Consider the following 24,631-nt stretch of genomic DNA (forward strand, 5'->3'; position numbering starts at 1 on the left):
ACAGTTAAGTGGGGTAGTCCCCACTGGTGGCAGCAATGTACCTAGCAATAGGGAAAGGAGTTTTGATACGAAACACCTTGGTAAGATAGTGCCCCCCTTTAAACAAGGGGACGACATCCACAAATGGATTACTGCTTTGGAGAGGGCCTGCACTGTGCAAGGTGTACCCCAGAGTCAGTGGGCAGCTATCTTGTGGCTCTCCTTTGAAGGAAAAGGAAGAGACAAGCTCCTCACCACAAGGGTGGAGGATGCGAACAATTACCAAATCTTGAAAAGTACACTCGTTGAAGGGTTCGGCCTAACCACTGAGCAGTACAGGGTGCTGTTCAGGGATACCCAGAAAACGCAGTCTCAAGATTGGTCTGATTTTGTCGATTGTGCCACTAAGGCTTTTGAAGGCTGGCTACTGGGTAGTAAGGTTACTTATTTTAAAGGATTGTATAATCTAATTATGAGGGAGCATATCTTAAATAATTGTCAGAACCAGTTATTACATCAGCACCTGGTAGACTCTGATCTGACCTCTCCACAGGAATTGGGTAAGAGGGCAGACAAATGGGTCAGAACCAGGGTTAGGCCTAAAAACCAGGGTGGTGACCAGAAAAAGGAATCAACCAAGCCTCAAGAGAAGGGTGGGTATAAATCCACAGAGAAGACTTCCCAAGGGCCCCAAAACTCCAACAAGGGTGGTGGGTCCCAGAACACTCCTTCAGAACAGAAGAAACCTTATTGCCATACCTGTAAACAGGTGGGCCATTACAAAAGTGATGCCAAGTGCCCTAAAAATAGCAATAAGGAAAATATACCCCTAAGTAATACTCCTAAACCTCCTGTTACCACTAGTGGTAATCCCCCAGGTGGTGGGAGTGCCCCCAAGAATGTGGTGGGCATTACTTTGGGCAATCAGGAGGACTATGGCCTAGCCAGGTTCCCTGACCACACTCTTGTCTGTGAGACTGGCATGGGGTTTGCCAACTTCACTACTGGACCCCACATTTTGGGAAAGTATAGACAAGAAGTTTTAGTGAATGGTCAGAAAGTTGAGGCATTCAGAGACACAGGGGCCAGCCTCACCATGGTGAGTGACCATCTGGTCCCCTCTGCTCAACTGACCCCTGGTTTTACTTATCAGGTGACAGACATTCATGGAGTGAAGAGAAGGCATCCCATGAGGACCTCCTACAAACTTGCCACCCGGAAACACCACCAGCTGATCCGCGCCGCCAAGAGAACAGCATTCAAGGACCGGTTGGACAACAACGCACACAACAGCAAGGAACTCTTCAACATCGTGAAAGAGCTTTCCAACCCCAACGCAGGAAACAACGACATCACCCCATCGCAAGACCTCTGCAACTCCCTCGCCTCATACTTCCACAACAAGATCACAGACATACACAGCAGTTTCAACAACCAACCAACGCACACCACGACCGACCAGCCACCCCCCCCCCACCACCACCCTCCACGCCTGGACCCCGATCAGCACAGAAGACACCATCCGCACGATGAACTCCATCCACTCCGGATCACCAACCGACCCCTGCCCTCACCACATCTTCAACAAGGCCGACGCTGTCATCGCACCCCACCTGCGAGACATCATCAACACATCCTTCGACACCGCCATCTTCCCCGAGAGCTGGAAACACGCCGAACTCAGCGCTCTACTCAAGAAACCAACAGCGGACCCCACCGACCTCAAGAATTACCGCCCCATCTCGCTTCTCCCGTTTCCAGCCAAAGTCATCGAGAAGACCGTCAACAAGCAGATGGCCGCCTTCCTCGAGACGAACGGATCCCTCGACCCCTCACAGTCCGGCTTCCGAGCCAAACACAGCACCGAGACCGCCCTCATCGCCGCCACCGATGACATCCGAGCCCTGATGGACAATGGAGAAACAGCGGCCCTCATCCTCCTAGACCTCTCCGCGGCATTCGACACGGTCTGCCACCGCACCCTAATATGGCGCCTCAGCAACATCGGAATCCAGGACAAGGCGCTGGAATGGATCATCTCCTTCCTCGACGGAAGAACACAGCGAGTCCGCCTACCACCGTACAAGTCAGAGGCCTCCGAAGTCATCTGCGGCGTCCCCCAAGGATCATCCCTGAGCCCCACCCTCTTCAACGTCTACATGAGCCCCCTCGCGGCCATCGTACGCAAACACCACCTCAGCATCATCTCCTACGCCGACGACACCCAGCTGATCCTCTCCCTGACCAACAAACCCGCCGCCGCCAGAGCCAACCTACACGAAGGGATGAAAGAGGTAGCCGAGTGGATGACGACCAGCCGCCTGAAACTAAACTCGGACAAGACGGAGGTCCTCATCCTGGGCTCCTCTCCCTCCGCCTGGGACGACTCCTGGTGGCCTCCCGCCCTGGGCACCGCACCCAAACCGACAGACCATGCACGAAACCTGGGCTTCATCCTGGACTCCTCCCTCTCCATGACCAGGCAAGTCAGCAGCGTCTCCTCGGCGTGCTTCAACATCCTACGCATGCTACGGAAGATCTTCTGGTGGATCCCCACAGAGACCAGGAAGACCGTCACCCAGGCCCTCGTCACCAGCCGACTGGACTACGGCAACGCCCTCTACGCCGGAACCACCGCCAAGCTCCAGAAGAGACTCCAGCGGATCCAAAACGCCTCAGCCAGACTCATCCTCGACATCCCACGATCCAGCCACATCTCCGGACATCTCAGAGACCTTCACTGGCTCCCCATCAACAAGAGAATCACCTTCCGCCTCCTCACCCACGCACACAAAGCCCTACACGACCAAGGCCCGAGCTACCTCAACAGCCGAGTCAACTTCTACGCTCCCAAACGCCACCTCCGATCAGCCAACCACGCCCTCGCCGCCGTCCCCCGCATCCGAAGAGCGACTACAGGAGGAAGGTCCTTCTCCTACCTGGCCGCCAAGACCTGGAACTCCCTCCCGTCCGACCTGCGCCTGACCCAAGACCACCTCTCCTTCAGGAAGAAGCTGAAGACCTGGCTGTTCGAGCAGTAGCGGCACCCCCCCCCCCCCAGCGCCTTGAGACCCTACGGGTATGTAGCGCGCTTTATAAGTGTCACTGATTGATTGATTGATAGTCAAGCTCAGTTGGGGTAATGTCACAGGACCCATGAGAGTGGCAGTGACAGATAACCTACCTGTAGATTGCTTACTGGGGAATGACCTGGAACTCTCCGCATGGGCTGAGGTGGAGCAAGAAACTCACTCCAGAATGATAGGCCTATCCAGACAGGTTAGTGGGGCAGTAATAGCTACAGCCCCAGTCCAAGCACCATTCCTCCCTGAAAAGGTTGGAAGGGCAGTGGTAGCCACTGCCCAGGCTCAGACAGACTTTCCAGAGCAGGATAGGAGGGCTGTGACAGTCACAGCCCAAACACAAACTGAGTGCCCTCCTGAAAAGGTTGGCAAGGTTGAAATGGTCTCAGCCTCTACTCAAACAGATAGTGAGGTTGTGAACCCTGAAACAATGGATCACTCCACTCAAACAGAGAGCATTGAGGAGGAAGAAAAGTCTTCCCCCTCCCAGACACTAGGTGAGAGCCAGCCTCCTCAGGGAACTGACTCTACCCCTGTTGAAGGAACTGCCCCAGAGGTAGTCAGGCCTAGCCTGGCAGAGCCCCTGATGGCAGTGGACCCTTCCCAGGTGGGACCCACTCTGGAGCAGGTAACCTGCACCTCTCTACCCTGCCTCAGTCAGCCCAGGGCTGAAGAGGACAGGGAGGCCAGTGGTGGACCTCAAAGGGCCCCCTGTCCAAAAGAACCCCTTAATCAGCAGATTAGGATCACTGAAGCTGGTAACCCTAGCCAAGTGAAAATAGAACAGACTCCTGAGGGATCCCCCTTAAAAGTAGTTAGGGAACTCCCACAGCTGGACACTGTTGGGCACAGCCAAACATGGGGCCTAAAAACCCCAGACCTGACCTGTCCCCCCAGTAAGCCAAACCGAGGGACTCAGCCTCCAGCTTTAGGTAGCCAGAGGCTGACCCTGAGAGCTCAGTGCATCTCAGCTAAAGAAAGAAAGGCACACATGATGAATGGTGATTGGAGGAAGTTGAGCCCAAAGGTAGAGGAGCCTCACTTCAGTACTCCATCCCAGCATCAGCCTTCTTCTTTCCCAAGACACTCCAGAGACAGAGATTCACTATGGTGGAGACCCTCAGACACCCTTAGGGTGAGGGGTTGCCTAGTGGACCATGACACAGGGGGAAACCAAGCCAGAGCTGGACCTTCCTTATATGGCCACTTAGGTAATAGAGGCTTACCTGGACAAGGATAGCCTTATCTCCTTTCGTTTGGGGGGGGGGGTTGTGTAGGAAGGTACCTCCTGACTATGGTTGCCCCCAACTTTTTGCCCTGTGTTTTAGCTGGTTTTGGACATAGTCGACCTGGGACCCTGCCAATCAGGACCCCAGGCCTACTGCTCTCTCTTTAAAATGGATTCCATGTACCCTAGGTGCATTTCCAATTGGCACTGGGCCACCTTATCAGACCCCGTAACGCAGGGCATAGGTGTACCCAGGGCCGCCAGGGGCTGCAGCATGTATTATGCCACCCCTGGCTGGCCTCCTAAATTTGACACAACTGGCTGCATGACAGCTGGGGCGAAGACGTTTAATCACCCTTTGCTTTAGATATAGTAGCTCTATATCTAACCATACAATGGACACCCGAGCTCCTATCAGTCACTCCTATGGCAGGCCTTGACAATCCTGAAGGCAGAGTGCGTGGGCTCGTGTGAACTGTGTTCTGGCCCGAGCCGAGCCCGGTTGCAGCTTGCGGAATCAAGACCCAATGGCTGTTCCATGATAACGCGTACCATATCGGTAACTCCGGTATCGCGTTATCAAGGCATGTCGAGTAAGGTGTCATACGAATCGGGATGCTGCCCTCTCACCAACCCTGGCGACGAGGTTAGCATTCCGCCCTTCTAGAGGGACACGACATGTACGTAACTGTGAACCCCGGTTAAAGTTAACTAAAGCCTCAGCTCCACAAAATGGATGCTGCCACCACAGACACGAGTCTGACCTCCTGCTGCTGGGAGTCCTTCCAGCGAGGAGCGCTTAGACAAAGGGTTTCCTGTCGAGGGCGGTGTTCGCACCGTCCCAGACAGGGTTTGTGTATTCTGGGTAGGTAGGGCTTTTGCGAGAAGGTGACTGCGGAGTGGCACCCCAGTGCTCACTACGCATCTGCCGGTTAGAACCAGTTCCAGGGGCACCAGCCCTGGCCTGGGGAAAGTCCGGCAGGGGAGAGGGGTGTAACTACCCCCCTTCCTGGTCCCACCCTTAGGGCAGGACCTAGTCATGTACCCACCCCTTCCTTTAGAATAAAGGCCGGAGCGGGGACCCTTCCAAATTAGATCATCTTTCAATCAAGAACTACTTTCTACGAAAGGACATTCAAGACTCTTCTCAAGATTTCTCCCTTGTGACTAAGGAGTAGTCACCCTGCATCAGCAGGCACCATCTAAGAACTCTGCGGTTTGCTGTAAGTCCTTCCTCAAGGAATCCGACGGCCCAGCTCGACGAGAACCGGCTTCCCTGGCACCTCTGACCTCTACCCACGTCATCAGCTCAGCTGTGATCTGTGGGTGCGACGAGACCTCGAGGGACCGGCCATCATCAGAACCTGCACGCTCTTAAACCAGCACGACCATCGAAGCAATTCTCTGGTGAGTGCTCTGGGGTCCGAGAAGCCCCGACCCTGAGCCGCTCCAGCACCGAAGTGCAGTCTCCCAGCATCTCCACGATCTGCGTGGGGCCCTTCTGCTCGCTGCTCAGCACGTTGTCTGGTCACTAGCCGCTGGCTTGTGCCCTTCTGTGACGACATCCGACAATCAACACTGCTGGTCTGGTTGCTCCAGACCGGCCCTTGCTTCCATCTTTGCGAGAAGCACCCCGGACCCTCCTGGTCCACTCAAGACGCCATCTTAGGCCCACCACGTGGCCCTGAGATCTGCCAAGGCTTGTTGCCCCATCCTGGGCCCAGCGACGCCGACAGCATCATCCTTCGTGGGACAGCTCGCACCTCCGCCGTGGTCGCCGACAACGCCTCCTGGTCCGTGAGACTGCAGAGCCTAGCGTCGCCCACTCACCTGGTCGAGGTGACGGCCAACCGGTGCCTTCCTGGTACCCTCTGACTACTGGCTAGTAGTACGAACTTGGTCCCCTCTGCTTTCAGGTATCATCAATCTCTGATCCAGGCTTGGATCTCTACGAACTATTCATCCCTGGTCGCCGGCCAGCAACTCCTTTTCTTCCGGCTCCTGGCTCGTCAGCGAAGACCCCGACGCCTGTAAGACTTGTGCAGCCGCAGCCCTCGTGGCTAGGTAACTCGGCATTTCGGTGCCTGCATAGCCTCTTTACTCTAGGGTCCCGAGTCCCTCGCTTCCGACTTGCCTTATCGGGTCCGCCCGAGACCTTAAACTTTCCGTGTCCTCGGACACTTGTGTTAATTGTGCACTTGAAGTATTTTCCTAAGAGATTTGGTTTGTGCTTAGTACCCTGTCCTCATAAAGAGTACAGGGCTGTTGTGATTCTTAATAAATATCCTGTTTATTTTCATAACACTTGTGTGGTGTCCTTTCACTTGGTGTTCAAGGGGTACATGTGTGGTAAACAGCTGGGTTAACACGCCCTCTCAAGTCTTTAGCCTTAGACTGCTCGTATCCACGCTACTAGGATAGCTGGTCTATAGGTTGACTTACAACCAAACACCATAAGGGTCGTTGGAACGATACATAGCGGTCGCTAGAATAGCGAACGTTGCATATCGGGCCAACTTCTCACAGCTAACCCTTACACATAGTGGGCATAGCAGCACTACACGGAGGTCTACAGAGATCTACGGAGTTGCGAACAAACTCCGGGGAACTCCGCTACACGACCCACCTCCACTCCTCCTATATTAACAAGCGGAGTGGAGGTCTGGCCAGCTCCGCTCCGCTGTGGAGTGTGCGGAGATTTGCCTTCTCCGCGGAAAGCTGAGGAGGCAAATCTCTGCACACTCCACGGGCGGAGCGGAGTTCTCCTCCGGGGTTAGTCACGGCTCACTGGCTACGTGCAGCTGCGCTGATGACCGCATGTGGGGCATACATATATATGCCGCAGTTTGAAAATAACTCACTTGCCTCCTGACATTGCTGCTATCAACACTTCCTCCATTTTAGCTGCTGTTTGCACCTCTGGGAGCTATCATTCCATGCCAAGCAGGTGAAAGGGCCCCTGACTTCGCTCCAGAGGAGCTGGAGAAATCTGTTGATTTGGTCCTTCCTCTGTAGGGCCAGCTCTATGGCTCTCCAAAGGAGGAGGAAAATAACTCACATACATATTTTACTCTATGCAGCTCCATCCTTTCCATTTCCATAGGCTACATTGTGATACAAAAGGGGATGATGGACGGAGCGATTGAGCAAATCAAACACTCACCCCCAGTCAACTGATCTGGGTTTAATCCATCACCATTCTTTAGCTCACTCAGCCACCCCAGTTCAGACATGGCTATATGCAAATCAGTCTGACCCTGTGCCTCATGGGAACAGTCCAGCCCGAACTGCCAAGCCATGTCTTCCCTGGACCGGAAACAAGCATCCTGGGACCGGTTTCGGATTCATAATCCTCATCAGCCAGGTTATCTTGAATCCAGTGGCCAAGTGAGCAAGGGACTCATGTCTGAGCATACCCTGCCAACTTAGGGCGAACAAAGCGATACAAAAGGGGATGACGGACGGAGCGATTGAGCAAATCAAACACTCACCCCCAGTCAACTGATCTGGGTTTAATCCATCACCTTTCTTTAGCTCACTCAGCCACCCCAGTTCAGACATGGCTATATGCAAATCAGTCTGACCCTGTGCCTCATGGGAGACAGTCCAGCCCGAACTGCCAAGCCATGTCTTCCCTGGACCGGAAACAAGCATCCTGGGACCGGTTTCGGATTCATAATCCTCATCAGCCAGGCTATCTTGAATCCAGTGGCCAAGTGAGCAAGGGACTCACGTCTGAGCATACCCTGCCAACTTAGGGCGAACAAAGCAATACAAAAGGGGATGATGGACGGAGCGATTGAGCAAATCAAACACTCACCCCCAGTCAACTGATCTGGGTTTAATTTGTCACCATTCTTTAGCTCACTCAGCCACCCCAGTTCAGACATGGCTATATGCAAATCAGTCTGACCCTGTGCCTCATGGGAGACAGTCCAGCCCGAACTGCCAAGCCATGTCTTCCCTGGACCGGAAACAAGCATCCTGGGACCGGTTTCGGATTCATAATCCTCATCAGCCAGGCTATCTTGAATCCAGTGGCCAAGTGAGCAAGGGACTCACGTCTGAGCATACCCTGCCAACTTAGGGCGAACAAAGCGATACAAAAGGGGATGATGGACGGAGCGATTGAGCAAATCAAACACTCACCCCAATCAACTGATCTGGGTTTAATTTGTCACCATTCTTTAGCTCACTCAGCCACCCCAGTTCAGACATGGCTATATGCAAATCAGTCTGACCCTGTGCCTCATGGGAACAGTCCAGCCCGAACTGCCAAGCCATGTCTTCCCTAGACCGGAAACAAGCATCCTGAGACCGGTTTCGGATTCATAATCCTCATCAGCCAGGCTATCTTGAATCCAGTGGCCAAGTGAGCAAGGGACTCACGTCTGAGCATACCCTGGCAACTTAGGGCGAACAAAGCGATACAAAAGGGGATGATGGACGGAGCGAATAAGCAAATCAAACACTCACCCCCAGTCAACTGATCTGGGTTAAATCCATCACCATTCTTTAGCTCACTCAGCCACGCCAGTTCAGACATGGCTATATGCAAATCAGTCTGACCCTGTGCCTCATGGGAACAGTCCAGCCCGAACTGCCAAGCCATGTCTTCCCTGGACCGGAAACAAGCATCCTGGGACCGGTTTCGGATTCATAATCCTCATCAGCCAGGCTATCTTGAATCCAGTGGCCAAGTGAGCAAGGGACTCACGTCTGAGCATACCCTCCCAACTTAGGGCGAACAAAGCGATACAAAAGAGGATGATGGACGGAGTGATTGAGCAAATCAAACACTCACCCTCAGTCAACGAATCTGGGTTAAATCCATCACCATTCTTTAGCTCACTCAGCCACCCCAGTTCAGACATGGCTATATGCAAATCAGTCTGACCCTGTGCCTCATGGGAACAATCCAGCCCGAACTGCCAAGCCATGGCTTACCTGGACCGGAAACAAGCATCCTGGGACCGGTTTCGGATTCATAATCCTCATCAGCCAGGCTATCTTGAATCCAGTGGCCAAGTGAGCAAGGGACTCATGTCTGAGCATACCATGCCAACTAAGGGCGAACAAAGCGATACAAAAGGGGATGATGGACGGAGGGCTTGAGCAAATCAAACACTCACCCCCAGTCAACTGATCTGGGTTTAATCCATCACCATTCTTTAGCTCACTCAGCCACCCCAGTTCAGACATGGCTATATGCAAATCAGTCTGACCCTGTGCCTCATGGCAACAGTCCAGCCCAAACTGCCAAGCCATGTCTTCCCTGGACCGGAAACAAGCATCCTGGGACCGGTTTTGGATTCATAATCCTCATCAGCCAGGCTATCTTGAATCCAGTGGCCAAGTGAGCAAGGGACTCACGTCTGAGCATACCCTGCCAATTTAGGGCGAAGGGGATGATGGATGGAGCGATTGAGCAAATCAAACACTCACCCCCAGTCAACGGATCTGGGTTTAATCCATCACCATTCTTTAGCTCACTCAGCCACCCCAGTTCAGACATGGCTATATGCAAATCAGTCTGACCCTGTGCCTCATGGGAACAGTCCAGCCCGAACTGCCAAGCCATGTCTTCCCTGGACCGGAAACAAGCATCCTGGGACCGGTTTCGGATTTATAATCCAATCAGCCAGGCTATCTTGAATCCAGTGGCCAAGTGAGCAAGGGACTCACGTCTGAGCATACCCTGCCAACTTAGGGCGAACAAAGCAATACAAAAGGGGATAATGGACGGAGCGATTGAGTAAATCAAACACTCACCCCCAGTCCACTGATCTGGGTTTAATCCATCACCATTCTTTAGCTCACTCAGCCACCCCAGTTCAGACATGGCTATATGCAAATCAGTCTGACCCTGTGCCTCATGGGAACAGTCCAGCCCGAACTGCCAAGCCATGTCTTCCCTGGACCGGAAACAAGCATCCTGGGACCGGTTTCGGATTCATAATCCTCATCAGCTAGGCTATCTTGAATCCAGTGGCCAAGTGAGCAAGGGATTCACGTCTGAGCATACCCTGCCAACTTAGGGCGAACAAAGCGATACAAAAGGGGATGATGGACGGAGCGATTGAGCAAATCAAACACTCACCCCCAGTCAACTGATCGGGGTTTAATCCATCACCATTCTTTAGCTCACTCAGCTACCCCAGTTCAGACATGGCTATATGCAAATCAGTCTGACCCTGTGCCTCATGGGAACAGTCCAGCCCGAACTGCCAAGCCATGTCTTCCCTGGACCGGAAACAAGCATCCTGGGACCGGTTTCGGATTCATAATCCTCATCAGCCAGGCTATCTTGAATCCAGTGGCCAAGTGAGCAAGGGACTCACGTCTGAGCATACCCTGCCAACTTAGGGCGAACAAAGCGATACAAAAGGGGGCGATGGACGGAGCGATTGAGCAAATCAAACACTCACCCCCAGTCAACTGATCTGGGTTTAATCCATCACCATTCTTTAGCTCACTCAGCCACCTCAGTTCAGACATGGCTATATGCAAATCAGTCTGACCCTGTGCCAGCCCGAACTGCCAAGCCACATTGTGCCTCTGAGTTCCAGAGTGTATTATGATTACTGTTGTTAACATTTTTTGATGCCCACATAGGAGAATCATGTAATGATCTGTGCATATTGTGTACCTAACATTACAATTGTGGTGCCTCCACATATCCATGCATTTTAACTTTTAATGGAAACTATGGTTGATTTGCGTATTAGATCATGGTAAATGTGCACCCAAATGTATGGGGCTTACTGCATGAGCTATGAATGTGTACTGTTAAAAACTGTAAAAAAACAGATGAGGATAATGTTAGTGATGTGTGCAGTCCCACGATTCACTCAGCCAACAGATCACGGCTAATTAAACAGTGTCTGGGAGTTCACAGACCCATTCAGAGTGCTACACTACCTTGAGGCCACTTATTGAATGGCTATAAGATATACATTTATGATTTGTTGAAGCCTGTGAAATCTGAGGTTCATGTGGCATTAGTATGCAAAACTTGCAGAGAGCAAGGCCTGACAGTGAGTTGTGCCCAGTCAGGGCTAACATCCATGCTAGGCCAGAGTAACAGTGCCAATACTAATGATGCACAGAGTAATGTTCCTGTAGACTTGCTGCTCCTTGGATGTTCCCCAATTTTTTTTTTGGACCACTAATAGCCCTGATACATGTTACATGGACTATATTAGGAATGGTGACTACGCTAAAACCCTGCCCCGATACTTCTTCCAAGTGACCCACATTATCCATGTGTGTCATTTACCTGTGATATGCCCCTTACTCCCACAGCTTTGGTATATTTTTCTATAGGTAATTGCATTGTACAAGCCTATTGCACATGTGACACATTAACAGTGCAGAGAGTTGGTTACTGCTAAAGCGCTTTTGATATGTCAATAACCAGCTTTGTTACAATCAACATACCATGGCATGTTGAATGTCATCCCTGTAACAGTACCACATATTTCAAAAGGTGTTTCATGTGATGGCAGATACAAGACACACAGACACAAGTAGAAGTAGTATGATATCCCATTAAGTACTCCACATGTCCACACATACTCAGAGATGTGCTCTCAATGACACACATGCCATCCCTTTCTTTGTGACCTAAGTCTTAGGATAGAGTCTATACTATGGTACTAGCCTGTATGAACCTAATGCATGGAGTAAATGGGCCTGACTTTGAAGGTGTCTGTGCAATTATGCTAAATTAGTTTAACCTTCAGAATCTCATATGGTGTCTTGGGTTTCTTTTTATCTCACATCACAGTACATGTAGGATAGGACTGGCCTACATGTTGTTAGTAGGCTATCTTAGTCAGTGTAGGTCATCACCAGGCTTCATAATAGTCAGCAGATACCTACAAAAGTGTTCAGTCATGTCAATGTAGGGCTTCGCATGTGAGACTAACACATGTAGTGTGTTAGCAATTGATTAATGCTTGTGCTGGGTGTATACGAAATGTGTGTTAACCAAACAGATATCGTAAAACTAGCAGTTATAATATGTGTATGTCTCTTTGTATCCAAACAGGTCAATGCCCATCAGAAGCAGTTCATTTGGAAAGCCATCGCCCGGAAGGTGGGGACCTTGGGGGTCTTTTACGTGTGCAGCGTCCATTGTCATAAGTGGTAGGAGGACCTGAGGTGCTGGACAAGAAAGATCGTGCTTGATGGACACAGGGTGTGCACAGTACTCTGAACCCGCCTAAGGGTCCGCATACTGGTGGTGGCCTACACAGAGCTTGTTGGGCAGTTGAGAGCCCAACAGCAACGACCAGGGGGTGAGCCGTGGCCAGAGTCATAGGTTACATTGCCAACTTTGTATGATACAGGCAGGCATTTCCCATAATTATATCAATATTGGGAGGTACTCATCTCCGCCACAAAAGAAAGGCCACTGTTTGAGTAGGTCTGGTAGTAGATGCATGCTGATGTGCTGTGCCTATCGTCTTTATGACCAGGAACACAACTGAGTCCAGTCCACTACCAATTTCCTGTCTTGAGCAGACACATGTTGTGGGTGACATTTATACCCAACAGGGCACTTGTCTTTCTCTTGTTAGGAGTGATGCTCCCTCACTACTGTCTCTCATGTGATGGTGGCTCTATTACATGTGACATGGCATACAGTGCACTCTTTATACATTAACTGGACAACAATTCCCAGTGGTAAGTTGGGATTCAACAGTGACATGAGTGTGAAAACATTACTGGATCCATCAGAATTAGTGTTTGTCGCCCAGTGTACATTTCCCTGTTGTTACTTCATCTGCAATGGTGTTTGAAGATTCATTCACTGCCTGGTGACATGCATCTTGTAGTGTGTTGTAGAAATGTGAGAGTGTACACTCAGTCTTACAAGGTAATTTGTGTTTGCTCTACCAAATGATGCTGTGATGTGCCATAGCATTAATACTGTAGTGATCCCACCTCTTCATGTCATAGATATGCACAGACACACAACAACATTCAAAGGTGTATTGGCCTGTAGCAAAGAAATATATGAATGGTGTTATCACCAATACCAAGCAGGATTGAGAATGTTCATTTGGCTTTGAGAAGTTTTATGCTGTGTGCATTTGGAGTATTTATCTCTAAAGTGTTGTCCTTCAATGTCTCCAGGCTACTTTTCTATGCTACATGTGATACGTAGCTAAACTACTAGAGTACAGCTTTCAATATACTTTCAGGTAGTGGACATATGATGACTTCTGAAGTCAAAAGTGTCATCAATGTGCAATGAGCATTTGCATTTCACATGATGTCTGACACTGCTCATAGTGATGGCCCATTAGTGTTTGGAATTGACTAACCCCGGACGTAGTGGGAGTAGCGGGGCTACGCAGATGGCCAAGGAGTTGAGAACAAACTCAGCGGAACTCCATGGAGCTCTGCTACACCACCCTCCTCCCAGCCCCCCTATTAACAATTGCTTAAAACTGAAATAAAACATCTTTTAAAGTATATAAAAACCACTTACCTTGGCTGCGGTATCCCCGGGCTGCTCTCCTTCTCTTCATCGCTGTATCGGGGGGAACTGCGCGCGTGCCAACGCATGCGCAGTTTCCTTAGAGACGGCGATGACAAGTACATAGGACATGATATATTATTACTGATCCTAACTTGATGCGTTCCAAACGTAATGGAGGACAGCACCTCAAATCAATTTAATGCAAACTTTTTATTCCTTAGAGTGTGTTCTTTTTACAGCGACATGGAATTTGTATGGCAGGTATGATTAAATGTTCAAAGACATGAATGTTTAAATAAAATGTTCTTGAATATTATTTTGTTACCTGTTGATTTATATTGACATACTCTTCTCTCAATACTACAGCATGCAATAAAGTGTAATAAGCAATATATATGAAAAAAGTTGACTACGGCCAGGACTTTAACAAGGGAGGGTACTGCCAGTCATTAAAAAGGGTAGAATATATGTATATGGGGCTATATATGTAGCCTCCTAATTTTAAAGAACCCTATCAGATCAGCAAAGCTAAGTTCAATAGGGAGATGAGCAATGGAAATTAATGTCAGTTATCTTTTGCTTGTAAAAGTTCTCCGCCCACGCTATGTAGCACAACAGTGGACGACTCTCAAAAGGGAAGAGCAACATATGAATCTAAATATGTTCAAATGAGAGAAGGCTGCTTTCCTGCTGTGATCCCTGGTCAGATTTTCTATTAGCCTTGTATTAATTTGCTAACCTGTGTTCTTGCACCTTTCAGGGTCTCTGGCAACATGCTGAATTTAACAATCTTTGAAGCAATCTGTTTGCTTAATTTTTTTAAGGCCATTTCCTTAATGATATAGGCCACACCCCTTGTAAAAGATGCCTTCTGGTCACATCTTTCTGCCCAGGCCCCTATTAGAGTCTTCCCCCTCCTCAATTTTTTATCCTGCTTAAAGCCCTAACTACTACAGTAGGGATTGCGTAGGGCGTGGCAATAGACCAAGATTTTAGTAGAGCAGTGGCTTAACAAAACTTGAGGGAACTCCCTGAAAAGTACACGGAGGGCCCCCTGGACCCACTCAGGATATCTTAGGCTAGGTGCCTGCCACTGATGCACAGTGCTGGAGGGGTCCCCTGGAGCTCAGGACTCCCGCACTGCGGGGACTAATGTTACACCACTGCAGTAGAGGTGGCTTAAGTATAATAATTCAATCATGGAACTAGAGGAAGCTTTCAGCGAAGGCCCTATTTGTTTGGAAAGAAACATCATGATACAGGAAGTTTTCATAGTCCGGACACATTGCTCTGATGAAAGTGGCTGCTTCATCCTCCTCAGGGTGTCTGAACGTCTTTCAAGCTGTCCCAGGATCTCCTTCTTGTGTCCTTGCACTGGGGTCCGATGGAGTTGCTACCACTAAATTTAAGGGCATTTGCTCTTCCTGCTTCGATCTTTCAGTTCTTTTTGACCGTAGAGATAGACCCCGGAGTCCGTTCCCTATAAAGAGGCAAAAACAGGACAGGACGATGAGACATTTTCCTAATCAATCTCAATCAAAAATTTTGAGAGATGTGTTTCAAACTATGTGCAAAGGTTGTCTTAGGATGCCAGATAGTTCCAAGACTCAGATTACAGAAAAAGAACTTCAGTTCTACTCACGGAAAGCTAAACATTTGCAGTCCCTATTTTTCATGAACACTTTTTCCCTGACTACGTCCTGCAGTTCTATTCTACTGCCATAACCTTTCCACTCCCAGCGGCGGCTCCTCCACAATGGCAGAGGAGCGTCGCCCAACTGCCTGGCTCAGAGCCAGCAAATGTAAAATAAAACAATGCTCTTGCATTGTTTTATTTTGAATTTGCCGGCTCTTAGCCAGTGCTGCAGGGATGGGCGGGCCTAAGCATGGGAGGGGGGAGGAAGAGTGCTACATGCACTCAACTCCCTAAGTGCCCATGTGTGTTTGGCCGGCTGTCTCAGCCCAGCTGCATTGAGCCTGCTCATGCCAATCCCCGTACTGCTCTGCAAACCATAGAAATTCTGCAGTTATAGTTGAACCTATAATAAGACTTATCTGAAGAAACTATAACTTATTCCATTAAGTAACTTACTCAATGAGTCATATTTCCGTAACATAAGTATAATTGTAAGTATAACAATAATGGGTGAACTTCCATGCTTTCATAAGTGAGTGCGCATCTGTCATTTTGCTTCGCGTAATATTTGGAGTTATTGATTATTAGTGTGGCCCTGCCGGAGCAACACGCACCACCACCATTAAGAGCGCCGGCGTCCAAAGCGAGGGTCGGACGGAACGACGTTTATATATATACATTTATATATATATATCTATATATATCCACAAAAAAACACCTTGGTGAGAAACAACAGAGAACAACAATGGCCTTAGCTCAGGTAGGTTTATTGGATCCTTGGCATGAAGAGTTCAGCTACTGCCTTCCTCAGATGCAAAACAATTATTACTGGCGCTTTGCTGCAGTTCCCAATTTAAATGCTGAGTGCATCTCTCCGATTGGAGGAACCAGATGGCCCGTGGAAACTAAAAGTCCCAGCATCCGCTTGCATTGGATGCTGTAGATAGCTGCCAGTCACCGGAGTCTGTTTTTCTGAGACCCAGTAATCCCACCAGTGCTTGACCAACGTCTTCTGCAGCCTCCGATGCGGACAGGTTTAGGAGGCGCAGTGACAATGCAGAGCTGCTCACCATGAAGTCATGGCCGGATTCTGGCCAAACAACTGTCCTCTCGTGGCCGCAGTGAATCCAGATCATTTGATCCCTTGAAACACACATGCTGTGCTACTAGGATCTGGACTCATCAGGACGGGTTCCCTTAACGTGCAGTGGCCGCACGTAAACATCCTTCAAAGTCGCCCCGCTGAGAAACAACAGGGTACAACAACGGCCTTAGCTCAGGTAGGTTTATTAAATCCTTCGCATATCAAAACAATATATATCAAAACAATACCCTCCTAGGCATAGAGTGATGCATAAATTATGCAAAAAAGAAGCAGAGAACTCTGGGTAGTTCTCAAACTTAGGTGAAAAGCAGCTCCTGTGTAGAGCGCTCTCAACACCAGCGACACTCTAGATCTGCTCACCTCAAATGTCTACTTTTCCATCAGTGTTTAAGCATAGGATTAGCCATCCACACTGAGATAGAAAAGGACAAAGTATTTTGCCATTTCTACAGCAAAGTCTTTAAGCATAGGACTAGCACGGTAATAGAAATAGAAAACATTCATGATTTATATAACGCAAAGGCTTATCCTGAATCTGAGGGGAGGGGATAGGGTACAGAAATTTAGGAGACAGGAATCGCGATACATAGTGGACTTGCAAACTAATGTCCCTGGAGGCCTTAATAGTGGGGAGGAGATGGCAGTGCATCTGGGTTAGAGGAGTCATAGATTAAAAATGAAAACATGTAAAAATGTATACTATGCAATCTATTCTCATGTGGAATTTTTCATGAATTCATCATATATTTTTCATGTCTTTCAAAATCTTTCGATTAGCTGAATTTACTAGAAATTCTATTCTTTAATATTTTAGGATAAGCCTTTGTGTTATATAAATCATGTATGTTTTCAATTTCTATTACCGGGGAACGGGGTGTTGGAGGGGGGAGAGTTAGGAGTACTGTGATGAAATGTGAAATAGAGATTGGATAAGTTAGATGTCCCGTTTTTTGACCAGCTTATAACCAGTTTCTGAGGAAGCTGTGTAAGATTCGTTGGAAGGTCACAACCAATTGATGCATCGATTGATTTAACTGTTTGTATGAGGGATGTTGCAGCCCGGCTGGGTTGAGGGGTTGAGGGGTTGAGTGCGCTACTGGGGTGTAGGCGCATCCCTGTTTTTGGGCACACTGGTGTGGTTCTTTGCGCTAACAAACACAATAGATTCCAAGAAAGTTCAATTGAAGTTCCAAATGTTAAGGTTGTAGGGTTTATTTAAAGGTTTTCATTTTAGCGTTTTTATGCTTCCTTCATATGAATCATCAAACAATAAATTTTGTCGACATCATGAAATTGAAAAGGCTCCAATGCATTTCGGACTTGAAAAGTCCTTTCTCAAGGAGCGCTGCAACAAAGAACAACAAAATGACCCAAATCAATGAATATGCAAAAATTACAAATGCATCAGCATGGCAGTGTTACATTAGTGTGTGGGTGGGTCAACCACATGCACCCTCAAGAACATAATAACTAAAAAACTCCATTAGTGTTACAGGCGTTGTTGGTGTATGGTCAAAATGATCGCAGGGAAAAAAACTGGAGGTGATAAAGAATTGAAATGGGTGAAGGCGGTCATGCGGGGAGGGTGGGGGTGGGTGATAAAAACGAGCGGCATCATGCCGTTAACGCGGAGGGAGGTGAGGGGTGTAGGGACTATGAATGAAGTGATTGGAAGTAACACAAACTGCTCGAAAATGTTGAGGCTTACGTAGTAATCTTCAAAACTCTGCGTGGTGCTGTAAGGAAATAATCACGGGGAATCCGGTTAGGGAAAAGGCATCAAGGGAAAGAAACTGCCAAAACGGGAGAAACGAAAACAGTCAACAAAACGGAGATACAATGTATCAATAAAGTACCCAACTGGGCATTACAGGTAACAACTTAGTTCAGTCCGGTCGTTAAGACCAAATGGCTTCTGTGATTGGAGTCTATACATCCATGCTGTTTCTCTTTGTAAGAGATTCTTATTGTTGCCTCTTCCTTCGGTTGTGATTGGCCTCATTAAAGTGGATGGCCACGCTGGATTTGGTGTTTTTTGTACGCATGTTTGACTTATGTTCATTCAAACGGATCTTAATTTTCCTGCTGGTCTTGCCCACGTAGATTTTGCCGCAAGGACATTTGAGGAGATAAATGAGATTTGAGGAGTCACATGTGGCGTCTACATTTAATTTAATGTTAAATCCTCTCATAGGATGATTAATGTTATTGCCTCTAATGATGTTATTGCAATTGTTGCAGTGGTGACATGGTCGTGTGCCGGTGTGTTTAACCAGGGTAGTGGTGGTTTTTGATAAGATTTCTTTGAAGTTCATAGGTCGAGTGTAGGCGAAAATTGGAGGTTCCTTGAAAAGGTCCCCAAAGTCTGGTTCAGAATGATGAAAGGATACGCCAGTGTTTCAAAATTATGTTCTTGTAGGATTTACTGGATGTAGAATATCTTGAAACCAGGACCATCCTTTGATTGTCAGTTTTGTTGGTGCTCTGAAGAGCTTCAGAACGAGAAGTGGCAGAGGTTCTGTTGATGGCCTCCTTAAGTATTTCATCTGGGTATCCTCTGTTGAGAAATCTTAATGCCATAGATTTAATTTGGTCCGTTCTGGTATCGGGGTCAGATACTATACGGGTTACTCTTAACATCTGGCTGTATGGCAAGTGCCTTTTCAGGGAATTTTGGTGGAAGCTGCTGAATAATAGGGTATTATTGCGGTCCGTAGGTTTACGGAATAGGTCTGTCTGAATACCATGAGAGGTGATTTTTATAAGGACGTCAAGGAATGCTATCTCCTGGTGGTTGATGTTCCACGTGAATTCGATGCGATCGTCTTTGGTATTCAAATCTGTCATTGCAAGTTCAAGATTTTCCTGGGAGTCCTTCCAGATGAAGAACAAATCATCAATGTAACGTACGTAGAGTTTCAAATTGTCCGTCCAGTTTTTATCCATGTAGATGTGATTGAGTTCGAAATTGCTCATGTAGAGATTAGCGTAGGTAGGAGCCGCGCAATTACCCATAGCCATTCCGGACATTTGTAGGTACCATTTCTGTTCGAACGTGAAATAACTATGATATAAGGTAAATATCATAAGTTCCAGGATGAAAGACTTCAAAGGGTCGCTGATGTCAGATTGAAGTAAAGCTTGTTCAACTGCATTGATCCCTCCTTCATGGGGAATGGAGGTGTATAAACTTTTTACATCGGCTGTGCATAAAATTAATTTTTTTTTTCATTAATTTGTATGGATGAAAGTTTATTCAAGAACTCTGTGGTGTCTTTTATGTAACTTTGCAAGCATGAAACCATAGGTTGCAGATATCGGTCAATGAATTTGCCGGTTGGTTCGTGTATCGAGCCTCTGGTGGAGACGATTGGGCGAAATGGAGCTCTTCAGAGCACCACCAAAACTGACAATCAAAGGATGGTCCTGGTTTCAAGATATTCTACATCCAGTAAATCCTACAAGAACATAATTTTGAAACACTGGCGTATCCTTTCATCTGAACCAGACTTTGGGGTCCTTTTCAAGGAACCTCCAATTTTCACCTACACTCGACCTATGAACTTCAAAGAAATCTTATCAAAAACCACCACTACCCCGGTTAAACACACCGGCACACGACCATGTCACCACTGCAACAATTGCAATAACATCATTAGAGGCAATAACATTAATCATCCTATGAGAGGCTTTAACATTAAATTAAATGTAGACGCCACATGTGACTCCTCAAATCTCATTTATCTCCTCAAATTTCCTTGCGGCAAAATCTACGTGGGCAAGACCAGCAGTAAAATTAAGATCCGTTTGAATGAACATAAGTCAAACATACGTACAAAAACACCAAATCCAGCGTGGCCATCCACTTTAATGAGGCCAATCACAACGTGGCCCAACTGAAGTACATGGTCCTTGAAATTGTCCCTAAAACCGAAGGAAGAGACAACAATAAGACTCTCCTACAAAGAGAAACAGCATGGATGTATAGACTCCAATCACAGAAGCCATTTGGTCTTAACGACCGGACTGAACTAAGTTGTTATCTGTAATGCCCAGTTGGGCACTTTATTGATACATTGTATCTCCGTTTTGTTGACTGTTTTCTTTTCTTTCATCTATTCATTTGTACCCTTACTCCACATTACAGTGTACCATCCTTTCCTTCCCCTTTCCAAGATGGCCACGCAATTTCACTTTCTATCCAGTAGTCCTTCACCAGTTTCCACCATGGTTCCACTTTCTTTTGGAACTCCGCGTTCACTCCGCGAAGTTCCTGCATTCTGAACCCGACCCTTGCAGACACGCTTTACCCGCATCTCAAGTAAGTTTTGCCCCGTCCATCCCGTTTTGGCAGTTTCTTTCCCTTGATGCCTTTTCCCTAACCGGATTCCCCGTGATTATTTCCTTACAGCACCACGCAGAGTTTTGAAGATTACTACGTAAGCCTCGACATTTTCGAGCAGTTTGTGTTACTTCCATTCACTTCGTTCATAGTCCCTACACCCCTCACCTCCCTCCACGTTAACGGCATGATGCCGCTCGTTTTCATCACCCACCCCCACCCTCCCCGCATGACCGCCTTCACCCATTTCAATTCTTTATCACCTCCAGTTTTTTTCCCTGCGATCATTTTGACCATACACCAACAACGCCTGTAACACTAATGGAGTTTTTTAGTTATTATGTTCTTGAGGGTGCATGTGGTTGACCCACCCACACACTAATGTAACACTGCCATGCTGATGCATTTGTAATTTTTGCATATTCATTGATTTGGGTCATTTTGTTGTTCTTTGTTGCAGCGCTCCTTGAGAAAGGACTTTTCAAGTCCGAAATGCATTGGAGCCTTTTCAATTTCATGATGTCGACAAAATTTATTGTTTGATGATTCATATGAAGGAAGCATAAAAACGCTAAAATGAAAACCTTTAAATAAACCCTACAACCTTAACATTTGGAACTTCAATTGAACTTTCTTGGAATCTATTGTGTTTGTTAGCACAAAGAACCACACCAGTGTGCCCAACAACAGGGATGCGCCTACACCCCAGTAGCGCACTCAACCCCTCAACCATTTAGGACGCACCCGAACAGTTGCGTTACCTGTAGGAGCACCTTCAACCACCTAAACAACTTCAACTTACATTCAACCAGACCTTCTAAATAAACGCTGTGCGCCGTGCCCACCCTCTTTAGCCCGGCTGGGTTGCCATAGCCGATCCACGGCAAGATAGTAAACAATGACGACATTGTCCAGTTGTGCATATGTTTGACTACAGATAGCTAATGAAACGCACTGTTGTTTATAAATGCCCACTTTGATGTAAATATCCTATTTACAAATGGCGCTTACCATTGTGTGATTTGTGCAAGTATCCCTCGTTTGTGTTGACCACCTGTGCCTGGTTTTAAAAATGGCGCCGCGTGTTACTGTTTGACACCGAGAAGGGAGTTTTCCTGAAACCCGTCTGTCTTGGAAATAAAAACTCGCATTTGCTGATATCCCGGGAGTGCTGCTTTTTCTTTTCGGAGGATTTGAAAAGATAGTGGAGCATACATAAATATCGCGGTACACCACCGCGCTGCAGCACCCGCCCTGAGAGTGACTCGCTTTTTGGTGTTTTGGAGCAGTGATATATATATATATATAAAAAGATCATATCACTAGGGTAGTACAGTATCTAGGTAGCCCGCGTTATTTATAAGAACTTATTTATTCATTTATCTTTTTGTAGGTAATGGTGATCATGTAGTCTGCAAATGATTCTTTAGATGAGTAATGTGACTCGAGCTATAGAAATTTCTTTTCATTGAATTGATGAACTTGACCCGTGTACCGATACAAGTATTTTCCCTTGTTGTATTTGCTTTATGAGCAACATATTGGAGAATATGGTATACGAGCGAGAATGATTTCTGCAGTGTTATTTGGTTGCTGCTAATTGTTACTTTCAAAATATCACCAATACTGTCTTGAAAGTATTTTGTACATAGAATCAAATATGCAAGGGAGTATAAAAATGAACTTTTAAAGTAATTTTGAATCATTACCCAGATATGCACTTTTGATGGACCAATCTTGAGATTTGGTTGTACAGTCCGGTACAAAAAATGACATGTATGGTTGTATGTATTTGCATACAGATGGATTATCACATGATGAATTGAGATAGAGGACCTTAGCCGATCCACGGCTTGATTTTTTTGTTTGTTTATATCTTAAACATTTTAGATGCTATTTATACCCACTGTCGGTATGGATTTGCCCATCTATGGGCTCAATTGCACACCCTGTTAATACCTTATGGGTGCATTTGTACCATTCTAAGATGGCGCCTAGAGCGACCACAGTGGGGTTGTCCTCTGTCTGTTTCTATGATTAGAAAAATGCTTTATTAAATCACTGTGATGTATGCACTGATGTTATCCACACTGACGAAGGCAGCACGCCGAAACGCGTCTGTGTAGAGCGCCTGCAGAATAAATCTTGCATGGTTGAAAGGACTCCTCGAGTGCTGTTGTTTTCTTCTTATGTGAAGAGAAATTGGAGCGTTATATATATATATATATATATATGTATATATATATATATATATATATATATATATATATATATATGATTGTCATCTGTCTTGGAAGAGGAGTTCAGCCTACCAGTCAAACTTTACATCAGGCCCTTAGTTAGAGATGAGGTGCTTGGATTACTTCTATTCTTATATACATTAGCTGACTTGTATCCTGGGGTGAGTCACATTGAAAAAACTTCCATCTATCAATCTATTCGTTCATACTGCCATCCATCAATCCCTCCATTAGTGTGTTCATCATCTCCTGCATGCACATGTCTATACAGCATTTAACCATCAATTATCCATTTAGCCATAATTCAATTGTCCATCAGCGGACATTTGTATATTCATTCATCAACTTAAATATGTCAATATGTCAAATGTTTCCACCCAACATTTACTTCTTACCTCTATGAGGCTTCTCCTCCTTTGAAATCTTCAGTTCATTTTCCGTTCCTTTGCCAGGATCTTCATTAAGACCATAGAGGTTTTCATTCCAGTCACTCCAGTTCACCTCTACACACCTGACCAGAAAGGAAATACTGGCTTTAGTCAATGAGCATAACCCGGTAAAACAACTATAAATAACATGTAATGACAACAGTAAAGGTGAGTGCTGCCATCGGACAATGAACGATGGCCACACACCATCCACAGTGCACCTGTCGGCTACTGTCCGGCAGAGGGGAGGGCTGAAATTGATCCTCTGTTGTTTGGACTGGAGGATTTTTTTTTTAAAGTAAAGGGCGAGGGAAATATGGATTTGCTCCCGCATCAGCCAAAGACCATAGTCCAACCAATCTGTGATGGTGTGCTTATGTCACAGATTCCGCACCAGTAGAGAAAATGCCTAAAAAGATTCCCAGGGTTCCAAGGGAGTGTCTCCCCTTTCCAATGAGGCGTCCCTGAAATAGTTTTTTGGGCTCAGGATCGCGGTCACCAGTGAGGTTTTAAGGGGGTCGGGCCTCATGGCTACTGGCCAGCCTCCCACTGGGCAAAACATATATTCTTTCTTAAAAAGGTGTTTTTTTCTTGGGGGAGGAATTGATTTAAATCAACATTTTTTTGAAAAAAACAATATGTGAAATTGTCAAGGGGTCAGCCTTCCGTGCTCTTAAAAAGGTGTTTATTTCTTGGGGGAGGAATTGATTTAAATCAAAAATTTTTGAAAAACATTATACGTGAAATTGTCAAGGGGTCAGCCTTCCGTGCAAATGGGCAAACCTTCTGTGCATCCCAAACTTTTTTGGGGGGAAATGCGATTTCCTTATTGCCCAACTGTGGTTCCCAGGGGAACTACACATTTCCAAAAAGAAGTAAATAAATGTAGGTAGGGGGGGCCATCCCCCAGCACAAAATCAACCCCTTTCGAGGACCTTATATATATATTTTTTTCAAATGTGTGTTTTCCCCTGCCTACAAGATTGTGCCCCCCAGGGTAAAACACACATTTCTCAAAAATATGTATACTACATATGCCACATGTCTACCATTTGCAGGTTATGCAGCATGCAGTATCAACTAATAGATAGGGATCA

At 46.9% G+C, this 24,631-nt stretch overlaps 1 protein-coding gene across 1 annotated transcript in view; it reads right to left on the reverse strand.

Moving 5' to 3' along the window:
* Positions 1-13,974: 13,974 nt before the first annotated feature.
* Positions 13,975-24,631, reverse strand: part of LOC147730264 (transient receptor potential cation channel subfamily V member 1-like) — a 460,470-nt gene continuing 449,813 nt past the window's right edge. Inside the window, exons 15-16 of the mRNA XM_086955033.1 lie at positions 23,502-23,617; positions 13,975-15,263 (exon numbers count right to left, since the gene is read on the reverse strand). Of these exons, the coding sequence (XP_086811159.1) occupies positions 15,121-15,263; positions 23,502-23,617 (259 nt within the window). The 3' untranslated portion in view covers positions 13,975-15,120. The remainder of the gene's footprint in view (positions 15,264-23,501; positions 23,618-24,631) is intronic.

The sequence above is a fragment of the Lissotriton vulgaris genome, chromosome 2_1, assembly GCF_964263255.1.
Source record: "Lissotriton vulgaris chromosome 2_1, aLisVul1.2, whole genome shotgun sequence".
Classification (NCBI taxonomy): Eukaryota; Metazoa; Chordata; class Amphibia; order Caudata; family Salamandridae; genus Lissotriton; species Lissotriton vulgaris.